This window comes from Mangifera indica, chromosome 6 (assembly GCF_011075055.1).
Source record: "Mangifera indica cultivar Alphonso chromosome 6, CATAS_Mindica_2.1, whole genome shotgun sequence".
NCBI classification, from domain to species: Eukaryota; Viridiplantae; Streptophyta; class Magnoliopsida; order Sapindales; family Anacardiaceae; genus Mangifera; species Mangifera indica.
In genome coordinates, this window is record NC_058142.1 from 4,340,071 (window position 1) to 4,364,986 (window position 24,916).

Sequence of the window (24,916 nt, forward strand, 5' to 3'; positions counted from 1 at the left end):
TTTTTTTATTTTATGCCCTAGGCCATTTACTACTGACTAATCATCTTTTCTTGTATCTTAATATAAACTCATGGCTCTTGCAAAAATAAAACCACAACAATTAAGTTGCGGTGACACATTATTGTGTCTCTTTCCTTTCAGCATGAGTCTCACAAATTTGATAATGTCGCAATATAACACATGAAACAACTACTTTGAACTTATGCACCTCTATCATTACAAGCAATTTTTCTTATGTCAACATATCATCCACACATCCTTAATATCAATCAATCGACTTATTTGGCATTACAATAGTTGTAATGTCAAATAAGTCAATCAATTAATATTAAGGAATGTTTTGATGATATGATAAGTATACAAAAAATTGCTTGTAATAATATATGTGCATAAGTTCAAAATTGTTGTTTCATGTGTTATGTTGTGACACGATTGAATTTGTGAAACTCATGTTGCAAGTCCTACAACACAAGAACGTGTTGTTACAATGCAATTGTGACGGTTTTTGTTCTATTGGAGTTGTAAGTTTATGTCGAGATATAAAGAGTTAAGTTGTGAGGATGATGGCAAAAAAAAAAGATTAAGTCAGAAATCAAATATTTATTATTGAAATTGTATTTGACGTAAATGATATTTAATCAATTTGGTTTACAAACTTGGGCTAATGTCATAATCATCTTCTCTTTATTGATCCCAGAATTGCACATATTTGTCATTGCTCTTGCATACTTCTTTCTATATGTTGACAAGCTTCCACAATGCTCTTCATAAACTCCCATCTAATTAACAAATACACAAAATTATATTATACATAATATTATATTTGGGTTTGATACCATATATGTTTGTATATATGCATTATATATGTTTTGTTAGGAGAACGAGTGTCTATACAAGCATTTTGAAGCAACCCCAATTGTCGACAAGAGGTTGGCCAACATGTCGAACATATTGCACTATATTTTGTCCATTTTTAAAACCAAACAAGATTGTCGAAATCTGTTGAATATTGAAATCTTCTCGCTGCCTTTTAGAAATTTCTTCATTGAGTTGCTTTTGAGCCTTAGTCTTCTCATTAGAACCCTTATGTGCTTTGTTGAACTGCATAAATAAAGAATTAATGATCATTTCATAACTAGGTTGATTCACTAATTAATCTAATTAAGGAATAATTAATTAAATTAATTAACCTTGTGTTGAAGATAATTGACATCGGCATCACGTTGGTAAAGAACTTTAATTTCTGATGGTAAAGAAAAAGAGGTTTGAGTAGTGAAAACAAAGTTACGTGGATTCGGTCCAAAATAAGTTGAGACTGAATCATTTTGAATCCCCATTACATTTCCATATCTCATCACATGAGAACCCGCGGATTTATCAGAAAATCTTGTCCTCTTTCTCACCTGTAATTTTAATTATTTTTATAAATTAATCAAATAATATAAATATTAAAATCAAATAACAATTAAATCATTTTAAAAATATCTTTCAAAAAATTAAAATAGAAAACTTCAAGTCTGAAAATACCACTTGATATTGTTGCTCCAGCGTTTCCTTCTGCAAATCATGTTGCTCACTGCAAACAAATTATATATAAACTTAGTCAACTCTAAATAAAGCAACACATCAGGCAGAAAGTTTAACTTCCTACAAATTGTAAAAGAAAAAAAAAAGCATAATAACCCATTTCAAAAACAATAAAACTATACAATAAAACTATACGTATCTATTTTGAATATATATTTTATATATGTGAGTTTCAATTAAGGAATCACTTGATAACACATAAAAGTGTGTATTCATTTACGTATTTAAAATAAATACACATAATATTACTTATTCGGAAAATATAATTGTAAAAATTGGAAGAAAATTAACCTGTCTTCCAACCAAGAAACACTGAACAAATCACCCAAACAAATATCGTATTCAGCCGGAGGAGAGGGATGCTGATGAGGACAATACGTAGCCCAGCTGTCTTCTGATGCTTTTGATGCTGTCATGACATAAATATTCCAAGTTTTTGGAAGAAGTCCTTCGAACATACTCCCAGATTCACATGAATCAACGTAAATTACCTATTAATTTTATCAAAATCAAAACACAAAATTAAACTCTTAATTATCAAGTAATTACTTGCTTAATAACTTGCCATTTTTTCATATGCTTTAGCCTCATATTTCTTCTGCAATACATCTATTAGGTCTTTTGCGTAAAGAACACCAGAAGAAGGCATTCCTGCAACGCAAGCAGATGTTAAATAGATAAGACAGAGAGACTCTGATGCGGACTTTGCATGGATTTTAAAATATAGAGATGGAAAAATATTTACCAATAAATCCAGGGGCACCATGGCCAGAGTAAAATATAAAAATATGGTCATTTGGGCCACCATTTACAACCTTGCCACTGCCCCCAGTGAGAGCAGTTTTGTTTCCAAGAATAACAGCCAGAAAATTGCCGGCAGTGACGTTTTCGCCGGTATAATCCTGTACATAAATGATATTTACTAATTATATATAAACAACATAAGAAAACAAAATAAATAATTAAAGATTAATTAAACAAACCTTGGGGACTCCATGGTAAACATCAGCGCCATTTGGTTTGTTGATTATAGTTCCAGGCCTTGGATTCTCTTTGTGAAAAGCAATATCATCATACATAAAAACTATTATATTTTCATCCTTCAATCCTCTGCTCTTCAGAACTTGATATGCATGGCAAACATCAGCCTGCAAAATTAAAATTAGGTTAATAAAATGGATTATTATTTTTTTATTCTAATTTATATGATAATTAATAATAATAAATTAACCTGGTGTCTATAGTTTCGGTAACCATTTGATCCAGCGATCAGAACCGCCCATCGGGTGCCATTGGTGCTAGATTTATTATCTTTGTGGTCGAGTTTTCGACTTTCAACAGCAAAACTCAGGAGAGAAAGAAGAAAAATTGCAGCAAGAATAGAAGAATTCATTGTGATAGACCTGCAAGTGAAGTAGCAAAAATGATCATATACATAGAGAGAGAGAAAATTTTGCTCCCAAGTCACAGATTTAACAAAGTTTTAGAAAATTGGTCGATTGGAATATTTTTTTTGTTTACAGGCTTAGAAGTTAGAATACCTATTTAGAATACACAAATAAACACATACTTAATATATCAAGTAATTGATGATTTTGAATTAAGTAACACTTAATTATATGATAAAATATATCAAATATGTACCTATTAGCGTACTCAAAGTAAATATTTATAACATTATTATTTCATAAATGGTGGAGGTTCGATGCATAAATTATATACATAAATAATGTGTTATTATATGATTAAATAATTTTGAATTAAAGATAAAATAACATTCAATCACATAATGACACTTAATCTAAATACTCAAATTGTGAAAAAAAGAAAATGTGTTCATATAAGATTTCTCCTAAAAAAATTGGAAATTTGTTAGAATTAATGATAATTGAAAATATTTGGTAATATCTTAAAATAAAAAAAAGAAGTTATACATATGGCCAGTGACTCATGATAAACTAGGGGTGACAATGGGAAGGGCGGGAAAAGGATCTCAATCCCCATCCTCGTTCTCGTAGAGGATATCAATTTTTGTTTTCGATATAGGAATAAAAATGATATTTTTATCCTTGTCTCCGATAATAGAAATTTTTTTTATCCCATTTCCTGTTTTTATTAGAGAATTTTCTCATTGTTGGGGTCAAAGAGAGTTGAAACCCCTAAAATAGGGTAAAAAATGTCATCTCCATGATAAGCCATATATATACAACCCAAAAAAAAAAAAACAGCTTTAATTTCATGTTACTTTGCCATTGCAATTAAATTCTAGGTCTTGTTAAAAAAAATCCAAATGTAAAATAAGAAGTATGAAAATTTAATATTCTCTAAGTAGAAATTGTATTTGTGAGTGATTCATAATAAAATCATACATATATAACCTATAATTAATCAAACAAAACCTAGAAAATCATGAAAATACCAAATATTAACGGAAAAAGAAAAAAAAAAGTCTTATAAGTGTGATCTTACCTCTCAATCTTCACTTCACTAAAGGAGCGAACATGAAATAATCTTTTGCTATAATTATTGATAAAACCTACAAAATAATTAGTTTTTTTCGATTTAAATACACCAATGACTTAAAATAAAATCTCTTATATAAGTGTAAATTTCTTGTATATTGACAAATGCCTTAATTTTGATGCCTTATTAACTTGGTTTTCAGGTACACTTACCAAATAAAATTATTAATTATAAATGCATTAATGATGATAGATAATAATGAGAATTTTCAGATTTCTTCTGTAATAAAATAATGGCCAAAACACTTACTCCTTCCTCAAGTTGGATCATTCTCACACTCCTAATTCATTTAGTCTAATCGGCATTTTCCAAAGAGGAAGCTAATTGAAGGGTAATTATTTTTTAACATTTTGAATTTTGTTTAAAAAATATAAATTTATTTATTTATTGACGACCTCGTTTTATAAAAAATGTAATAACCTTATTAACAAAACTACTTATCAATAATATCCTCAAATTTTAGAAAGGAAAAATAGAAAATAAAATAAAAGAAAATCGAAAACAAAAACAAAGCGAGTGTCCTATACCCTAAATAATAAAAATATAAATTATTTAAGTTATTGTTTAATTTACATTTTAAATATGTCTATCACTCCCAATTTTTGAATTTAAAATATATTAAATATGTATTTTATATATTTTTTGTATTAAATAAGTATTTGGTATGGTTTTTGTGTCTTTTGATTTTTATGAATTTTTTAAAATATAAAAATATCTTTTATATTTTTAATTAATTCTTATAATGTCATAACTATGTAAAATAAAAATCCAATTTTTTATCATCCAAATCTTTAATATCTCTCGGTAATTTTTTATAATGATTTAATATTGATTATATATTATGTTTATTACTCAATTAGATATTTTATATTTAAATTGTTAAATAAAATATTTATAAAAAATATTAAAATTGTATTTGGTATTTTTCTATTTTTAGAAATATTTAAACTCATATATACGCTTTTTATATTTTTTTCATATCCAAATTTTATAACTGTTTTTTTATAAATATATTTTTCTATTATTTATTATATTATATCTATATAATTTTTCTATTTTTATATTTATTAACTAGATTTTATTCATCAGTGGTAGACTCAATATTTTTTTGTTGATTGAGGACCTCCACGGCTGGATCATTTTTTACAACTTATGAAAACTTTATAAAAACCATCTAACCTGAGACCCAAAAAGGCAAATGAGGGGCTTATGTCAAAGGTCAATGTAATTTTCCAGGAAATTATCCAGAACCCGCAGTGGACGACAGAATAAAAATTATCTTAAAGTTTATAAGAAAGCAAACAGCTCCTTCCGTTAAGGAACCGTTAGAAAACCGTTCTGATTTAAAATCATAAAATTAAAATAAATAAAAATAAACAGAGATAGAAGGGTAATTAATTAAAATAGGCAAAAAATTAAGCGTTTATACGTTTTTAGACCATCCTAAAAAAGTTTTATCAAAATAAGCAAACCGTATTTTTTTTATCCTTTTTACCTTTATGTTGAAAAACCCAGTAAAAATATTTTTTCTGATAATATGCGTCGGTTTACGGCGGTTACGATGGTAACTAGAGATTTTACAGTGAAACCCTAAATATGTCGAATGTATATGGATGTTTTTGAATGTTTCGAACGCTTAAAATGATGTAGTTTCGATGTTAATGGATGCCTAGAAGTGTAGCCGTTGAGAGACAAAATTGCAAAAGGTGAACAGTATAGCGCAAACTGTGAACAGTGTCACGCAACTATAAACAGTGTCACACAACTGCACAAATACTGTTCACATCGTATAAACTGCTTGCAAAATCGCGCAAAAAATACTGTTCACAGACTATAATATCTACTTTTGCGCGATGTAAACAATGATTGCGCGATGTGAACAGGTTTGAGCGGTGTAAACAGTGTTTGCGCGATTTGCGCAGTTTGCGTAACACTGTAAATTTGCGCAGTTTGCGTGACACTGTAAATTTGCGCTTTTTTGTCTCTCAACGGCTACACTTCCAGACATCCATTAACATTGAAACTACATCATTTTAAGCATTCGAAACATTCAAAAACATTCATATACATTCGACATATTTAGGGTTTAGTGTAAAATCCCTAGCCGTTATTGTAACTACCATAAACCAACGCACATTCTCAGAAAAAATATTTTTACTGGGTTTTTCAACATAAGGGTAAAAAGGGTAAAAAAAATACGATTTGCTTATTTTGATAAAACTTTTTTACGGTGACCTAAAAACGTATAAACGCTTAAAATTTTGCTTATTTTAATTAATTATCCGAGATAGAATAATAATGAATTAATAACGCCTTCCAAATTAAAAAAAGTCTAAATTTTGTTTTTCTCTCTCCAAAAAGTCTGCAAATGCACCGTAAACGCAACTAGAGAGAGAAAGACAAACACAGAACTTGGTAAAGCTCGAACAAGCTCCCACCATTTGCGTTTCCGAATCTTTATTGGTAATCTTCTCATTGCCTCCTGTATCTTTTTTTATTTGCGGTTTCAATCTTATTTTTCGCTCTCTAGACGTTGGAATTTTGACTTTTGGTTATAGATCGAACAAGTTTATTCATGTGATGCCACTTCATAAATCGTCTTTGTTACTGTTTCTGGTTCAAGCTACTCAATCTACGGTTTTTCGTTTTAGATCTTTGCGTTGTGTACAAAATGCAGAAATTGAGAAACTTAGAAATTACGGAACGGCGCCTCTATTTCTGATATTTATTATTTTCTTTTCTGGTGTATTTGATGATGATTTCGAATATTTTTGTTTATATTTAAGTTGGATTTGATGAAACTTTTTGCTAATTACGAATTTTGTCTGTATGTTTTGAAAGTGTTGCAAATGAAGAAACGACACTGTTTTGCTAATTCTTAGATTTGCATTATGATTAATTTGTTTGTAACTAAGATTACTAGCGTATTTTATCTGTGGATAAGTTGGCAAACGAAGAACTGACGCCATTTTGTAGCTTGTTGACTTTGCTGTTTGGCTTATGTGCTTTATGATGATTTGGAATAAACTTTTTTATGATTATGATGGCTTGATGAAAGTACTAAGTTGTAATGAGGAGCATATTTTTCAGTTATTTCAGGAAATTTTCAAGGATTGTTAAATTTTTTGCTTTGCAAAGTCTGAGGATTGATTGAAAATTGAAGGGGTTATAGGCCCTGAACAGCACAGCGAGTGAATTTATTGAACACAATGATGATGGATGATGATATGGAGAATGGTAGCTTGGGACCATTCCAAGATCAGCCAAGAACGTTCCCTAACATGCGGAGTAAACCTTATGTTCCTTTGGTAAGAACCAGGTGTTACATTTTTAATGTATTGGTCAATTATTGAAGAAGTATCTTTAATTGCATCTTGATTATTGCTTTTTTTGGGTCCATGGTGGTAGTGCATAGTACAGATATAGGTGTTTTATGGGATATATCAACCCTTGAGAAGAATGAAAAAAATATGCATAAAGATGTATATGTTAGTGTCACAGAACAAGATTCAAAATTTCAACTGAAAGCAGAGTGTAGACTGTTAGATGTGCAGCCCAATCAATTACTTTGAGTATTTGATGAAGAACTGGGCAACACTTCACAGTCAACACTACTCCAGACAATACCTCACTCAATGACACTATCATCAAACAGATGCAACTGCCGAAGCTGGAAAATTCAAGCCAAGACAGAATATGCAAATTGTAAATAGAGCAGAAAAATATGTATTGTATTGATTGATTCATCAACTTAATTACAACAATCTTCCATCAATACAATGACTATTTCCCAGCTGTTACTATTGTTAATCCCAGAATTACAGAACAGGGACAAATTCCCTCAAAAGCACAAACTCAATAACAATAAAACTGGATTCCAAAAGAATTCACAAAACACCAACACAGTAAACCAAAGGGTCTCCTTGCTCAGCTTCCGAGAGGCTGACACTCTCCCTCCTACATTCCACAATTCTTCTCTGCCCCTTCTGCACTCCCACCTGCTCCCTTTTTCTTCCTTTCCTCAACTAATCTCTTCTTCTCATCCTCTACTGATTTGCCATGTAACTCATTCTCCTGTTGTTGATTTGTTGGTATAGTTGAGGCCCTCCTATCTTCCTGTTGGTTGTCAACTGCTCTCCCCTCATTATTTTTTCTTTTCTTGAGAGAGACATAAACATTAGTCCTAACAGTATTATAGAATTCTTTATCTGATTCTTTATTGTTTCTTTGTCAACAATATCTTAGTTTCTTTTCAAGAAAATGAATTTTAAGGTTTGAAGCTGAAGGTTTAGTTTAATTGATTACCTATCACCTGAGCTGAAGCTTGGCACACTGTATCAAGGAAAGATTTGTGCAAAATGTATGTTGATTTTCTTAAATCCTGGTGGTGAGATCCAAGGATTTCATGTTTGTATCACAAAACAAAAAAAGGTTCAATTAACTTTTACTTTGTTTTTGTGGTTGTGCAATACTTAATGTCAATGGAAATGGAAGTGTCTTGCATACTTATTGCTGGATTTTTTTTGTTTATTGATCTTTTATTTTTCTCCTCATGCAGTTGTTATCAAATTGAGCTTTTTTGCAGGTTTTTCGAGTCCTTATGGGAATAAATGTCCGTGTTCTTTTTGTCCTCTGTCTATTGGGATTAGCGGTGATCTTTTACATCGGAGCAAGTACCTCTCGCATTATTGTGTTTGTCTTCTCAATTTGCATAATCACCTTTGTCTTTTCAGTGTATCTTAGTAAGTGGGTACTTGCAAAGGATGAGGGACCTCCTGAGATGGCTCAGGTACATCTGTCCTCTTTTTTTAGCCATTATGTATTTTGTGAATTTTTCAGTACTTTTTCAATTAATGTTCTGGACAATGAAGAAGTAACTTGTATAAGGGATTTTTTATAGTGATAATTTATCGTTCCTTTACATATTTCATCTATGGCATTTGAGTGTAATTCATACTAAATATAGAGCTATGTAGTGTTTATAATCGTGAAGAGTAATCATTTTCTGTGCATAACTTTTTTTTCATTGCTAGTACAGACTTGATACGATTGTATTAAAAAGTCACCAAAAAAAAGTACACACCTTCATCTATATATATCTTTAAACTATAGCATTCTAATAGAAAGTACATAGTATCCTCTTTTTATATTCCTTTCTACATTTACAATTTCATATATGTATAAGCATCCCAACAAACAATATATCAGATATATACCATCTAGTGAAGGTAGAACTCACTTTCGAGATGAAATATGTAAAAGTTAGGTTGTAGAAAAATACGAATGAGTTTGACTAGAAAGGCACTTCTATCTAGTTGTTTAAAGCACGCTAATGGTGTTTGAGGGTGGAGGTTTGACCTATATATCTATTTCAGCAACATGTTCTCTTAGTCCCTTTTTGCTTTTTAGTGGTCCACTGGTTGAATTTAAAGCTGGAAAGCGGCTTTTGTCTTATCTATCTTTTTTGTTCATACAAACACCAGAAATACTGATAGTTATCAGGTGCTTGATGTTGCTAGATTTTTTGGTTTCTAATTCTTGTTTTTCTTGTTGTTATGATCTTGCAAACAATTGGCAATTGCACAAATTAATCAAAATTTTTAAGTAGGATATGATTGTCTATGATTAGAGGTAGATGTTTTGGTGAATAAAACTACACCCCTATGAGTTGATAACATGCTGGTGCAAATTTTACAGAAATTAGCAAGAAGCCCCCTGCAACTAATAACCATTATGGTTGAGTTAATTTATGGAGGATGTTGAATGATGTAACTAAATACATTTTTTCCCTAGAAAAGAATTTCATTATTTTTTTGGATAGTTGTGCCCTTGTCTTTTTGGATCAATGGAATAAGAAATTTCCAACAAGTGGAATGTCATAATTGAAATACTCTTGGCGCTCGTACATATACTAATTCATTTTTACCAATAAATTTTTTTTTCATTTTCTAAATTCTGAGAACAAGAAATTATCCTCTGAAAATAAAAACAAGGGCACCCAAAACAAGTCTACCTTTTTCAGCTTTTCAGTTTGACTTTTCTTTCATATTGTTGTGTGTTCCATCACAATCTTCGGAGTTTTACTTTCAAAAGCATTACTCATAAATAAGTAGAATAGAGGTATACATTTTTGTTTAAATCACATTTTGAAACTCATATGATTTCTCTTATCCTAAACTTGTTGTATTACTTTCTAGATATCAGATGCAATACGAGATGGTGCTGAAGGTTTCTTCAGGACCCAGTATGGGACTATCTCTAAAATGGCATGTTTGCTTGCTCTGGTGATCTTTAGCATTTATTTGTTTCGGAGTACAACCCCTCAGCAAGAATCTTCTGGCATTGGAAGGTGAGACATTGTCAATATAGGTTTTGAATACACACACATAAATATATGTATGTATGCGTGTAGTGCCATCCTGTTGAACGAAACATTGTTCTTGGCCTACTTGCTGACGCAGGGCAACGTCCGCATATATTACTGTTGCTGCATTCCTTCTGGGGGCATTGTGTTCAGGTGTTGCAGGGTATGTTGGGATGTGGGTGTCAGTACGTGCAAATGTTCGTGTTGCCAGTGCTGCAAGACGGTCTGCAAGAGAGGCATTGCAGGTTGTTTCTGTTATAAAATATTGTCTCCAAAAGGTTTTAGATTGATATCTTTAACCTGCAAATGGTATGTACAGGTTGCAGTTCGTGCTGGTGGTTTCTCTGCCATTGTGGTTGTTGGTATGGCTGTAATTGGTATAGCCATTCTTTATTCCACATTTTATGTTTGGTTGGGGGTGGATTCGCCAGGTTCAATGAAGGTTACTGATTGTAGGTTTCAACTTTCCTTTTTATGTGAAACTAAATAATTAAGTTTGTTATTTTAATTGTCAGCTTATTATTTTATGCTTCAGAAGCTTTATAATGCTATAAATGATGATTTAGGCTGCTTCTGAGTTGTAAGGGTTCTATATATATGATTGTAATTTATTTTTGTTTAGTTATTTTTTTTCCTTCTTGATTGGTTATCATTAGCACCAGAGATAGGTCTTTTGAGTTAGCTGGAAATTCTTTCGCTTTCTCTTGTGTGAGATGATTCAAGTTGATTTGGGTAGCCTTTTCTCTATCTTTCTTTATTATTTCTTGGCGGAGTAGTTCTGGAGTGTATCCTGTTATTCAGTGGACTTTAGTTGGATTTTATCTGAACACCTTCAGCCAGAGATGTGAGACTAAGACTCGGTGCACAAATTGATCCTCGTACTGTGTCTAGAAGCGAAATTTGTTTGAGTTATTAGACTAGTTAACTTTTGTATTGCGGGGGCAGTTGTTGATTTACTGTCGAAAATCATAATTTAAATTGGTCTGATGAGCTGACTTGAGGGTTGAGAGGTAGGCAGCGTACAGATTATGAGTTACCAAGTGCTTTTGTGTGCAACTGAAAAAGAAGTATGAACTGAGAGATATGTACTGTAAACATAATTCTTTCAATTTGGAGTAAAGTTGTTATAGTATTGTGGGATATCTTCTGCCCTTAGTGTTCTCACTATTCCTAAGCATAAGTTATTCTGCTTATGCATCCTTAATTGGGATTTGTGATGATCAATGCAGAAACCATAGTGTCTGACAATTTGGTTATGAACTGCAACATTTACCTTGGAGTCATACTTGACACTGGAGAAGTTTATAATACAGTGGAGCGAGGTTCAGGAAACCTCATGTCTTTTACAGTGTCTTGATGTCATGCTTTAGGAATTATGTCTTTTACAGTGTCTTGATGTCATGCTTTAGGAATTATGTCTTGTTCTTCTTTGCCTGTGGATCATCTTTGTATGGATGTAAATATGAAACATGGTATATGTTTACTTGGCATAGTTTGACATTTTATCTGCAGGGTCGTGGTTTACATTGCTCTTCTTTTTCTTAAGACAATTTTTGTTAAAGTTACAACTATGCTTTTGCTTGAATAGTTTGTAGTTTTGATGATAAATGGTCATCTTCAGTCGCAATGACGAGGTGTGATTTATTGTTTGTAACTGTGCATGCACAAATGCCATCTTTTCTCTTTCATATGTTTCACTGCAGTTGTCTTTTTAATTCTAACACATCATAGTTATTTTGTTTTTAGAGTTTTGTATTAAGATATTTGCAATTATGATAATTTAGTTGATTTGTTTCTTGTTCTTTTCCAGTGCCTCTTCTTCTTGTGGGATATGGTTTTGGAGCATCATTTGTTGCTCTCTTCGCTCAGTTGGGTGGCGGAATATACACAAAAGCAGCTGATGTTGGGGCAGACCTTGTTGGAAAAGTGGAGCAGGGAATACCAGAAGATGATCCTCGAAATCCTGCTGTCATTGCGGATTTGGTATATTTCTTCACATCTTTGTTAACATTAGTATTTAATCTGTTAGTTTAGCATTCGACTTCTTTTTTTTTTTTTTTTTTTGTTTTGTCCATATTAATATTCTGAGGATACATCCAATGTAAATGAGCTGGGAAGTATAGTTAATAAATAATATGAATGAAATTAGTAGCATAGGGATTAGGGAATTTGATTTATCTTGCATAATGCTCAGACTCCTTAGGGAAAGAACTGACACAACAGTAATAGACTGTATTGCAAATTATGACACTGCATTACTACAAATGCCAGTTGATTAATTTATTGAATTCTATGTTCAATTAGGCATGTTTTATATGAGGCCCTGAGATGCAGCTCTGTTAAGATTTTTTTTTTGGGGTCAAAATAACATTGTTTCTCAGAAGTTTTGGGTGAACACAAGATTCAATAGTTCAGAAGCATATTAACTTGTGGCTTTGCTGCCATGTTTGGAAGTTGTCATATTTTTGCATGACAATGGGCATACTTGGTTTTTACTTAGAATATAAGAGGATTTTGTTTGTCATCCATGTTCTGCTATTAAAAAAAAAAAAGAAGAAGAAGAAGAAGAATGTTATACTTGTGCCTTTCTAGGATGGTTTTAGTAGTTTGACTAGCTTTATGCTATACTTTGAACCTTAATTTAAAGATTTACCTAGAAGGCTACACAAGAAGCTGAGCAGCACAAGCTTCTTCCAGGATTTGCCTTATTTCCTCTTTAATGTGGCTATTAGAGTGCGACTGCCCATTTGTGGCCTTCTACTTTTCTATTGATTATTGCAATATAGAAGTTACCAAAGAAACATTTTGATATGCAAAAATGTATTTCTGTTCTCCATTTTGCTGAAATTGACAACTTCGATGTTGTTGCACTGAAGGTTGGAGATAACGTGGGTGATTGTGCTGCGAGAGGTGCTGATCTTTTTGAAAGCATTGCAGCTGAAATAATCAGTGCTATGATACTTGGAGGAACAATGGCTCAACGATGTAAAATTGAAGGTAAATGAAGTTCCCTTACTATGAGAATGTTGTTGTTAGCTATAGTTATTGCTATTGTTAAAACATGCATACAAGTACACTCATGCATCCTAACTGTTACACGATCTACTTGTCTTCTTATAATGGTGCTATGTTCAAGAATAGTCTCCATGACATTATGGCATCCTTCTTGTGTTGTGGATGTGTTCTGTTATCCTAATTTTGAATATTTTGCCAGCAGCAAAATGTAGGTCAGCATGTAACCAAATTAGGAATATTCACCTGCAATTTTGACTTTATTTTTGTATGACACATCTGGTAAAGTGAATCTCTGCATAATATGATGCTTTGATCTATCTATTAATTTAATTATTGGTACGTTTCATACAGGTCATTGTTTTCATTAGCTGACCTACCCAGTGATTCATACTTTGTGCAGATCCATCTGGCTTCATCTTGTTTCCTCTTGTTGTTCATTCATTTGATCTGGTGGTCTCATCTGTTGGAATACTTTCTATCAGGAGTACACGTGATTCTAGTGTGAAAGTACCTATGGAGGATCCAATGGCAATTCTTCAGAAAGGATACTCTGTTACAATAGTACTTGCTGTTCTGACATTTGGTGTGGTAATGTATCTTCTAATACTGGAGTAGTTTCATTTTTTCTTTTACTGTATTCTGTTGCAATGTTATTGTTATCACCTTCTGAGAAAACATAATGGCTTTTGCCTCATGTTTATATTTGACCAAGTTTGGAAGCTACTATTTTCTTTGTCCGTTATTTTAATCTGTGTCACTGATCTTTGCTGTTGGTTTTTGGGTTACTTGGCAGTCTACCCGTTGGTTACTTTATACAGAACAGGCACCTTCTGCATGGTTGAACTTTGCCTTGTGTGGGTTGGTTGGTATCATCACGGCATATGTTTTTGTCTGGATTACCAAGTATTACACTGATTACAAGCATGAGCCTGTACGCACATTAGCTCTTGCTAGCTCCACAGGTCATGGGACTAACATAATTGCAGGAGTCAGCTTGGGCCTGGAATCAACAGCTCTCCCTGTTCTTGTGATTAGTGTGTCAATTGTGTCAGCTTATTGGTTGGGTCAAACCTCAGGACTGGTGGATGAAACTGGCAATCCAACTGGTGGACTGTTTGGCACAGCTGTGGCAACAATGGGAATGCTCAGCACTGCTGCCTATGTTCTCACTATGGATATGTTTGGACCAATAGCTGATAATGCTGGTGGTATTGTAGAGATGAGTCAGCAGGTAACTCCTGAATAAAGTCTTTCAGTTGTTCTTTTTTCCCCCTTCTTTTTTCTCTCATCCTTTCTGGATCAATAAATTAAATAAACAAGTGTTGAGCAGCCGGAAAGTGTTCGGGAGATCACCGATGTTCTTGATGCGGTTGGCAATACTACAAAAGCTACAACTAAAGGATTTGCCATTGGATCTGCGGCACTTGCGTCTTTTCTTTTATTTAGTGCTTATATGGATGAAGTAGCTGCATTTGCTCATGAACCTTTCAAGCAGGTAGGCACAACTGTACTTACCCTTTCATTAATTGCCTCCTTCAATAATTTATGCTTGTCTTTTTTTTCACTTTAATTGACCTTCAGGTTGATATTGCCATTCCGGAAGTCTTCATTGGTGGACTGTTGGGATCAATGCTTATTTTCTTATTTAGTGGATGGGCTTGTTCAGCAGTAGGCAGAACTGCTCAGGAGGTTGTTAATGAAGTAAGAAGACAATTTATTGAGAGGCCTGGTATCATGGTGAGTAAAAGTTTCTCAATTATTGTCTTTGTTATAGTTACTCTAAAGCTTACTGAATCTTTTATATGCTTACTGCAGGAGTACAAAGTAAAACCAGACTATGGTCGCTGTGTTGCCATTGTAGCATCTGCTTCTCTGCGGGAGATGATTAAACCTGGTGCTCTGGCTATTATATCACCAATAATGCTGGGTGGGTTATTCATTTTATCGTTCCAATTTATTGGTCCGTCCTTATCAAACTGTATTGTTAGTGATTGCAGCAGTGGCATTGGTCGTGATAATGGATTGTTATTGTCATTGTTGTCTCTATTAACAATTATTATGACTATCAGACGATCAGGAAACAGAATGGCTTGCTTTTTTTTAAAGAAAACTTGGATTCCATCATCAAGATGGTTCCCTTATTCAACTTCGATATTATGTTATTTTCTGAAGCTTTGCATATGATCTTGTCCACTTTTCTTGTGTCTTTGCTGGTTGTGGAGTATCGTTAGTCTCCATTGTTTTCTTGTGTTTTGTTTAATCTTCCCCATTTCAGAGTGTGTTGGGTCATGAAGCATTTATAAGCAATTATAGAAGTTTGATCATTTTTCTTACAGGTTTTATGTTCCGTATTTTGGGACACTACACTGGACATCCTCTACTCGGTGCCAAAGTTGTGGCTGCTATGCTAATGTTCGCAACAGTGTCTGGTATTCTTATGGCTCTTTTCCTCAACACAGCAGGAGGTGCATGGGATAATGCGAAGAAATTCATAGAGACCGGAGCCCTTGGAGGCAAAGGAAGTGATACACACAAAGCAGCAGTGACTGGAGATACGTAAGTCCTTTGCTCATTCCTTTTAATATTAATGTCACCATATCTAAATCTCTTAAAGAAAACAGAAGTTGGAGGAAATTTTTGTAGTGAAATTTGGTGCATTTCAACAGAAGGATTTAATTTGTTGTTACTTGGTAGTAAATGTGATATATGTCGGTTTTGCAGTGTGGGAGATCCATTCAAAGACACAGCTGGTCCTTCAATTCATGTCCTGATAAAAATGCTGGCTACCATCACGCTTGTGATGGCTCCAATCTTCCTGTGAGAGTTGTTAATATCTGTTCGATTGCAGTTTTCACCTGAAAAATACAGCACCCATTGTACCCACAGATATTTAGCAAATATAGAGATAGGTATTTTTGATGTATATCAAGGGGTGGTTGATGATTACTAATCAGCACTGATTGAATAATATAATAAGAGATGTTGATAGGCTAAGCTGCGTTGCGTATTTTGTTAGAGTTAGTAGTATTTCTTATTTTTTAGTAGCGTTTGCTTTCGCAATATCAAATGTAATGCCATCAAAGAACATGTAAATTTTAAGGCTTGTCCTCCAAATCATCATCTTGTTTTTACTTAGATATTTTTGTTGTGTTTTCTGGATTCGGGTTGGTTTTGTCGACAAATAAGTATCAATGACAACGTTAAAAACAACTCAATAATCAGTGTATTTTTTGCATGAAATGAAATCATATAGGCTTCGGAATTGCTTCTGAAGCAAAATTCATCGCAATATCTTTCATTCTCTTATTACTTTTAATATAATCTAAATTTATATCTTTAATAAAAGTATGTGCGTGCGTTCTTTAGTATGTAATAATTGGATATAAATAAATAAATAAAACAATAGTTTTTGTTGGACTATCAGCCCTATGACAACTATTCATGAACGGCTCCTTACCCAATTTTAAAAAAAAAAATTAAAACGGTTGTAAACTGTACCATATTGACTCGTAGACTGACCTTCTAGGTTCCGGCACAATCTGCATAACCCGTGGGTCTGACCCGTAAAATTGCAAGTCCTGTTGCCCATGATTAGCCATGCAACAACTTGTCACTAATGTTTTAAGATTCAGATGAGGCATTAACTTGGTTAAAGACGCAATTTCGTAAGGTTGATTAGTCTAACCAATCTTTCAAGACAAGTGGCATCAACATCCACAAGTTGATCAATTCAACCGATCAATCGGATAAGTGACATCAACATTCACTAGACACGTTAATTGGACCGGATCGAATGGAGATCCGCACGAAAAGAAGCACGGCACTAGAAAGCCCGGCCCGGTATTATAGCATGTCGGGCTAGACCCATGGGCCTATTGGGCTGGGCCTCGAGTTTTAATATTAAGCCTATGAACTGACCCGGCCCGGCCCGTTGCTGTTTAATAATATTTTTTTATTTTTAATTTTTGCTGGCAGAAGCAAGGCAGAGCTTCTGCCTTGTGTTTTCTTCTGCAGATTTTCTTCTGCGTGGGCAGAAGCCTTGGCCTTCAAATTTTTTTTTTTATTAATTAATTTTTTTTATATAAATCTATTTAATTTTTCTTCATTTTCACTTTCATTTACAAATCTCTCAATCTCAATTATTTTATTATATTTTCAATCTCATTTTCTCTCATCAATTACTTTCAGAAAAATCTAAATTCATAAATAATAATTCTTTGTGTTTATAATTTTATTTTTATTTTTATTTTATCATTACAAAATATTACAAATGAATCAAGTATCAAATGAATTCAATCCATTTGAATATTATCATAGTATATATTTATTTATGTTTTATAATTTAAAAAATAATTTGTATTTAAATAATTTAAATAATTTTTTAAAATATTTAAAGCCCGGCCCATTTAAGGCCCATTTTGATATGGATTGGGCCTTGGGCTTTTATATATTAATGGGTCAGGCCGACCCGAAAACTCATTACTGTTTGGGCTTTAGGCCCGGCCCAACCCATTAGCCAGATGGGCCAAGCCTGAGCTAGCCCAACCCGACCCGACCCATCGACACCTCTAAATTCACATATTGATCAATCTATTCAATCAATCAGGCAAACGATATCAATATAAGATAATTAAAAATTTAACACAAAATTTAGTCATATAACATCACCGAAATGGTCAAAGTAATCCTACATGATGGTTGAACGGTTTGAAACTATTTTCCTTATTTAACTCAAAATTAATCTTGATTCAATTATTAAAATGGGTTTTTGCTCCTGACAATATTTATATGAGTAATTATTTGGAAATTTATAGGTTACATAAAGATATAATTTTTCACTAGTTTCATCTTGATTATCTTATTAATCCACGGCCTGCTGCAAGGTGAAAAGAAGAAGAGATTAAATGATAGACATATTTTGATAGTTTTAAGTAGTTCTGGGTAGTCAAAAGATGTATACAGACAAATTTATATTACTAGCATTATAATCTCATGAGGGTTTATTTTTAAAAAGTGTAAAAAACACTTAAAAAGCAATTTAATATTTTTCGAAAACTGTTGAGACACCCAAGACTTAAGCATCTTAAACAGGGAAGAAATCAACCCATCTCATGATTTACTCTGTCAGTTTTATGTATTAAGTATTATCAATAATATCATATACACAGAATCATAGGTAAAATTGACAGGTAAAGTTTAAATCATTCAATTTTATAATAATATTTTATTATTTATACATAAATTTAAATATATTATTTATATATATAATTCTCTTAATAAATCAGATAATGTGTTAGTTCTTGAGACAGTTGGACCATACCAGTAACCCACGTATCCTAACTTCAAAGCCACAAATATAAACAAGCTTTATTATATCTTTCAATAACAAGTTAAAATATTGCAAAATTTCAGTCTACCATATGCACCTTCCTACTCCTTTAAATCTCCCTCTCCACTCTTCAGTTGAGATTCCTGCAGAACACTCAACAGAAAAAATGGATTCATCGAAGAAGTCTAATAAAATTAGTGACATTGTTAGACTTCAACAAATCCTCAAGAAATGGAAGAAACTTGCAAATGCACACAAAAACACCAACAAAAATCCAGCCATATCTTCCATCACTCCTACTTCATCAAACACCGGCAATAAAAGCATCAAGTTTCTAAAGAAAACTCTCTCTTTTTCTGATATATTAACAGCAGGAGCATCAAACGACTTCGTCCCTAAAGGATTTTTAGCAGTCTGTGTGGGGAAAGAGTTGAAGAGATTCATCATCCCAACAAAGTACTTGAGCCATCAGGCATTTGGGATATTGCTTAGAGAAGCTGAAGAGGAGTTCGGTTTTCAACAAGAGGGAGTGCTGAAGATTCCTTGTGAAGTCTGTGTGTTTGAGAAGATCTTGAAGGTGGTTGAAGAGAAAAGAGATGAGTTTTATTTACATGAATCAGGGCTTCGCCCGGAGAAAGATCTGATTGGCTGTTGCTCTTCAGATTGTGAGTTGACTCCTCCTTTCAAATGGGTAGATGAAATAGTGATTAAATAATTAATCTTGAAGATATATGCTTAATTTATTTCTTCAAGAACCAACTGCATTTTTCTTTGTTGGGTTTTGATTTTTATATATTTTTGTTAAGGGAAATTAAGATAGATATATAAGTCAGAATTTAGAATATAAATAGAGTTGAATAAGGTAGATTATTTATGTTCATTCAGAAAATATTCACCAGCTGGATTAGTTTCCATTATGATCCAGGTGAACTTGTATTTGCCATTACTTCTGTGCAATGAAGCTGAGTTTATTTTTCTCTTAATTGTACGTAAAATGTTTCAGTTCAAATAATAAATATTATAAAATGTTTTTAAAATCGGATTAGATTAGTGAATTTGATCGATCAAATCATGAATTAGTATATAATTTAATCTAATCTAATTTCATAATTTGATCCTATTTATATATAAATATTAACTTATTTAAAATTCAATCAAACTCAACAAACCTATTGAATTAAAAAAACTATTTAAAACCGTAATTTTTTTATCTATGTAATATAGTGTTATAGTTTAATAAACATTTTTAAAATTATATTTTATATTTAAAAAATATTATAAATATTTAATATTATTTAAAAAATTAATTAATTATTTAATTAAATTAATCTAATCATAAATTAATAAAATAATTAATATAATTATCAGCCCAATTTTAATAACATCGGTATCATGTGACACTTTCAATAGGCGTCCAAAATGTCAAAAGTAATTGAAAAGTGGAACTAACTAACTTTTCATTGATGGGCACATGAAACTTAGCCTTCACCTCCCATCTCTAGATTTTTATTGCTCTTCTGAATTTGGAAAGCTTTGGCAGTCAACTTGGACTGGTCAAGCTTGTGTTTGGGGTCCAATCTCATTGGCCAAATTGGCAAACTTTTTTAAATCTTCCTCGTCTTCTCCAAAGACCAATGCTTAATAATAATAATAAAATAATTGACTCTTCTGAAATTATCAGAACCTCTAAAATAACTTAGTCTCTTCTATTCTCATGCTGATATAATAATTATGTAATTAAATAATTTTATATTAAAAATAAAATAATAATAAATCTTTTTTTAATATATAAATTAATATTTTAACTTTTTAAAAATATTTAAAAAAATTGTTAAAGAAGTTTTTTATATGGGTATTTGATTTTTATTTATGAAGTGGATAAAATTTATAATAAAATTGTGTGTGTTTACTTTAAATATATAAATAAGTATATATTTAATATATATTATTAAATAATTAAATAATTTATAATCATAGATAAAATAATATCTAATCATATGATAATAAATCATATATATTTACTCTAAAATTTATTCCAACCAATCACAAAAGAGAAAAATTGAAATAAATGAGATTTAAATAAAAATAAAATTATTTTGGAATAAATAAATAAATGATATTATTCGATAATTATAGTTCATTGAAAATGGGGTACCAATAAAAGAAGCCACATTTAAAACCTAGAAAAGAAACCGTGGTCGGGCCCAGCCGAATAAGACTTTCAAAAAGCACTCAAAATTTAGCAATTCTGTAAAAAATAAAAACCCTAGCCCAAATTCCTATTTATAAATAAAAATCCAAACTTTCAAAACTATCCCTGTCACTCTTACACTCACCTTGTTGTCCATGTCCCAAAAATCCCCATCAGTTCAAGTAAGTCTATTCACATGTTTTTGTTTTGTTTTGTTTTGTTTATTTAACTATAGAAAGTTTTGTTTTTGAAAACATTGAGAATAATTAAAAATGTATTTTGAAACTCAGTCTGAGAAGAAGAAGTACAAAGATGGGTTTTTTGGTGATATAATGATGCTACCTAAAGTGCTTTTGCCTGAGAAAGATGCTGTGCCCTCTCCTTTTGAGCTTCGTTTTCAGCTTCCAGATTTCAGGGCTGCCATTCAGGTGATTTTTTTTTCTTTTTAGTTTCCTTTTTGGTGGGGGTTGGTTGGTTTTGGTGTTTGGTTCGTGCACAAACGAGGAATGGAAAAGTTTAAATTGTTTCGGCGGTGTTTGATGTTGAAAGAGAAAAGTAAAGTTTTGTCAAAAAATTAACCTGTTAACATCTGAGTTTATTACCATTCTTTTTTAGTATTGTTTTTAAGTTTTATTGAATCTTCATTACTTGTGTGCCTGTTGGCTGGCGAGAAAACTAAGGAAATGGTAGAAACCCTTTTCCGGTTGAAACTATAAATTGAAAACTGATCCTAACTGTTAGTATTTATATTAAAAATTTTACTACATTACTGTTTCCCTCTTTGGAAATTTTATTAAGTCCTAAAATCCCTTTTTGAAGCTCTGTTTAATCTGGTTTAATTTTTCTAAAGTGGATGTGTTTCTTAGCCTTTTCTTTTGTGAAAAGAGATTACATATGTGCCTTTGGTATCACTTTTTGCTGTAATTGCTCTTTGTGAACTCTTTCTTGATTGACTTTGTTCATGATCAATTTGTTTTCTTTGATCTGTGTGTCATTTTATTAGTACGCATTACTTTTGTGCCTTAATTTATCGGATAATAAGTTAAATTAGGCCCTGAGTTGTTATTAAAATAAATGATTGAATAAAGGTGATACCTCAATTTTGCATATTCCCTTACTTTCAAGAGTCATTATCTTTCTCAATCTGAAAATCCTTAATAAATTTCGTTCCTTTTCTGTAAATCATTATCTGTTTTTTTTTTTCCTTTTGGCCGTGAAAAGGAATGTAAGTCTGATGGGTTGGTAGGTTCAGTTTAATCTTGGAATGCACTGAAAAAATATGTGAAAAATCACTATCTGTGGTTTGTTGAATAGCTGAAATGTGTGTTCTGTTGTTGGTAATAACAAACATGCTTTGATGTATACAGGATGTTGTGAAGTCGAGAGAAGTTGGAGAATTTCTCAGTGGCGCTTTAGCAGGGGCAATGACTAAAGCTGTTCTTGCTCCTCTCGAGACCATCAGGTTGGCATAGCTTATTTTTTCAGTTTCTTTGTAGTTTCTTAATTATTAATTCTTAGTCACATTTTATGACTGTGTTCTCATGTACATATGTCTCAATGATCATTTACCTTGCAATTACTTTCTTATGGTGGCTACTATAAAATAATGCTGATGCAGAATCTGATTTGCAGGACAAGGATGGTGGTTGGTGTTGGACCCAAAAATATTTCTGGTAGTTTCATTGAGATCATAGAACAGCAGGGTTGGCAAGGACTGTGGGCTGGCAATGGAATCAATATGCTTCGTATAATTCCTACCCAAGCAATCGAGCTTGGAACATTTGAGTGTGTAAAGCGAGCAATGACATCAGCACAAGAGAAATGGAATAAAGAGGAATGCCCAAAGATGCAAATTGGTCATGTCACTCTGAACTTTTCTCTCAACTGGATTTCTCCAATTGCTGTGGCTGGTGCAGCTGCAGGAGTTGTTAGTACACTTATGTGCCATCCTCTTGAAGTTTTAAAGGTATTTGCAATCATGGACAATTGTCTTCTTATATGAAAAAGAGAACATTGAAAATCAAGTTCAACGATATTTTTATGTTTCTACAACACTGGTATTTGACAGAAGACCCAATCTCTGTGATTCCATGAACGTTTTGTGATATTTATGTATCATACTTCATACCGCTTTGAGAATGTTCCTAAGGTGAGTTGTTGAGTGATGACCTACATTGATGGGCCATCATAAACTTTACAAACACAATTGTTACCTAGTGAAACTGTCGTATGAATTCTTACTGTTTTCAAATTTACTGTTGGGTGATTCTATTTTTAGAATTTTGTGTTGTGAAATTTATTATATTTCTTGATATACACTGCAGGATCGATTGACTGTGAGTCGTGACATATATCCTTGTTTAACTGTTGCAATCAGCAAGATTTACAAGGATGGTGGGGTCGGTGCTTTTTATGCTGGTATTTCACCTACCCTGATTGGGATGCTCCCATACAGTACATGTTACTATTTCATGTACGAGACAATGAAGAAATCGTACTGCGAATCAAAGAAGAAAAAGGCATTAAATCGACCAGAGATGCTCCTTCTCGGAGCTCTTTCAGGTGAGAGACTTGGCTTGGTTCTGTTGGCCTATAGGAAAATCTCTTGGTTTTTCTGGATAACAGTACAGTACATAGAAGTTCGTTAATATATTATTGGTTGACTATATGATTTCCCTCTTCCTTCCCTTCTGACTTACGCATTGAAAATTATGGATCCTGAGTTAAGTGGTATAGGGGAATTTCGTTTTTCATATATCATTTGGGAATTGAAATAATTTTCTGCTTCAGGAGAATTTTTATGGAATGAGATCTATTTATTCTTTTGTACCTGTCTTGTCCATTTGATATTGGTTTTTCCAAATGGGGAGTCAAAAAACTTGTTAGAATTTTGCAAGATTGTTCGGGTGCAATTAGTAGTTTTCATTCATTTGCCATATTTCATTGTTTGAAATAACAGGAGATCTTACACTCAATTAGCAAAATTTTGAGGTCCAATGGACTAGCTGAATTCATTTGATTGGCCTCTACAATAAATGATGATTGTTATTATTATGGCATAAACCTAAGCTAATTGCATTTTTATTCATGTATTAAATTGGCCAGGTTTGACGGCTAGCACCATCAGCTTTCCTTTGGAGGTTGCCAGAAAGCGGTTGATGGTAGGGGCTTTGCGGGGTAAATGTCCACCGCACATGGCAGCGGCACTTTCTGAAGTCATTCGGGAGGAGGGCTTGATGGGCCTTTACAGGGGATGGGGTGCAAGCTGTTTAAAAGTCATGCCAGCGTCTGGCATAACCTGGATGTTCTATGAAGCTTGGAAAGACATACTTATCTCTGAGAAAGTTTTCTTATGACAAATCTAGCAAAATTTGGCCACAGGTTATAGATGGTTTTTTTTTTCTCAGAATTCTGACGTCGACGGTGCTTGTGTGCCAGTAAAGCCAGTGGATAATACACCAATGACAATCTGACATGATTCAGCGACAATCAGGGTTGTGATTGATTGCAGGGGAGGGCTGCATTTTTCTTAGAGCCCATTGCAATGCCGAACCAGAATTTTTTATCGAACTTCTACTTATGGCATTTCATAAAGATTTAAATACATCTATCAGTAATTTTCTTATATCAATTAAGGAATGTTTCCTGTAAGCGCCTGATTTGTTCTTCGGAGTCTTTTGGGTTCTTTCTGTTTTTCTTTTAATGTTTTTTTCTCATTAAAATGTCAGGAAAAGTAATTGCTTTTGTATTTATACGTCATAGAAGGTGAAATGTTGAAGGTCTTGAGAATTCAGATTCCCCCTAGTTTAGATAGATATCCTTTGACACGTCCTTGAATATGACTTGTTAAAAGCACTCTAGATCATCAAATATCATGTTTTGGGATGTTGGAGAAGGTTGAAATGGC

The 24,916-nt window shown here is 32.6% G+C and overlaps 4 protein-coding genes across 4 annotated transcripts; 3 read left to right on the top strand and 1 right to left on the bottom strand.

Annotated features, from left to right (window-relative positions):
• Positions 1–638: 638 nt before the first annotated feature.
• LOC123218918 (vacuolar-processing enzyme-like) lies at positions 639–4,139 on the bottom strand. The gene is made up of 10 exons (XM_044640572.1): positions 4,057–4,139; positions 2,819–2,990; positions 2,571–2,735; positions 2,333–2,489; positions 2,153–2,238; positions 1,879–2,078; positions 1,528–1,576; positions 1,191–1,403; positions 895–1,101; positions 639–779 (listed from the first exon to the last, which is right to left on the bottom strand). Exons 2-10 carry the CDS (start codon positions 2,978–2,980, stop codon positions 639–641), a joined length of 1,380 nt encoding a protein of 459 aa, XP_044496507.1. The 5' UTR covers positions 2,981–2,990; positions 4,057–4,139.
• A 2,280-nt stretch (positions 4,140–6,419) lies between these two features.
• Positions 6,420–16,624, top strand: LOC123218102 (pyrophosphate-energized membrane proton pump 2-like). The gene is made up of 15 exons (XM_044639323.1): positions 6,420–6,573; positions 7,201–7,418; positions 8,696–8,899; positions 10,308–10,459; positions 10,572–10,719; positions 10,794–10,926; positions 12,285–12,457; positions 13,351–13,471; positions 13,890–14,077; positions 14,283–14,720; positions 14,820–14,984; positions 15,071–15,226; positions 15,305–15,416; positions 15,826–16,045; positions 16,211–16,624. Exons 2-15 carry the CDS (start codon positions 7,320–7,322, stop codon positions 16,308–16,310), a joined length of 2,409 nt encoding a protein of 802 aa, XP_044495258.1. The 5' UTR covers positions 6,420–6,573; positions 7,201–7,319; the 3' UTR covers positions 16,311–16,624.
• Positions 16,625–18,840: 2,216 nt separating this feature from the next.
• On the top strand, positions 18,841–19,798 carry LOC123218106 (auxin-responsive protein SAUR72-like). Its single transcript, XM_044639329.1, has one exon. It carries the CDS (start codon positions 18,910–18,912, stop codon positions 19,531–19,533), a length of 624 nt encoding a protein of 207 aa, XP_044495264.1. The 5' UTR covers positions 18,841–18,909; the 3' UTR covers positions 19,534–19,798.
• A 1,235-nt stretch (positions 19,799–21,033) lies between these two features.
• Positions 21,034–24,806, top strand: LOC123219330 (probable mitochondrial adenine nucleotide transporter BTL1). Its single transcript, XM_044641223.1, has 6 exons — positions 21,034–21,191; positions 21,300–21,437; positions 22,377–22,471; positions 22,642–22,975; positions 23,334–23,571; positions 24,115–24,806. The coding sequence occupies exons 1-6, from the start codon at positions 21,165–21,167 to the stop codon at positions 24,363–24,365; spliced, it is 1,083 nt and encodes a 360-aa protein (XP_044497158.1). The 5' UTR covers positions 21,034–21,164; the 3' UTR covers positions 24,366–24,806.
• The last annotated feature ends 110 nt before the right edge of the window (positions 24,807–24,916 follow it).

Coding starts and splice junctions, on each gene's coding strand:
- LOC123218102 (XM_044639323.1), top strand. CDS start 7,320: ATGATGATGGATGATGATATGGAGAATGGTAGCTTGGGACCATTCCAA. Junction 10,927..12,284: donor TTCAATGAAGGTTACTGATT/GTAGGTTTCAAC, acceptor GTTCTTTTCCAG/TGCCTCTTCTTCTTGTGGGA. Junction 12,458..13,350: donor CTGCTGTCATTGCGGATTTG/GTATATTTCTTC, acceptor GTTGCACTGAAG/GTTGGAGATAACGTGGGTGA.
- LOC123218918 (XM_044640572.1), bottom strand. CDS start 2,980: ATGAATTCTTCTATTCTTGCTGCAATTTTTCTTCTTTCTCTCCTGAGT. Junction 2,490..2,570: donor TTTACCATGGAGTCCCCAAG/GTTTGTTTAATT, acceptor ATTTATGTACAG/GATTATACCGGCGAAAACGT. Junction 780..894: donor GGGGTTGCTTCAAAATGCTT/GTATAGACACTC, acceptor TTTGTTAATTAG/ATGGGAGTTTATGAAGAGCA.
- LOC123218106 (XM_044639329.1), top strand. CDS start 18,910: ATGCACCTTCCTACTCCTTTAAATCTCCCTCTCCACTCTTCAGTTGAG.
- LOC123219330 (XM_044641223.1), top strand. CDS start 21,165: ATGTCCCAAAAATCCCCATCAGTTCAA. Junction 21,192..21,299: donor AAAAATCCCCATCAGTTCAA/GTAAGTCTATTC, acceptor TTTGAAACTCAG/TCTGAGAAGAAGAAGTACAA. Junction 22,472..22,641: donor GCTCCTCTCGAGACCATCAG/GTTGGCATAGCT, acceptor TCTGATTTGCAG/GACAAGGATGGTGGTTGGTG.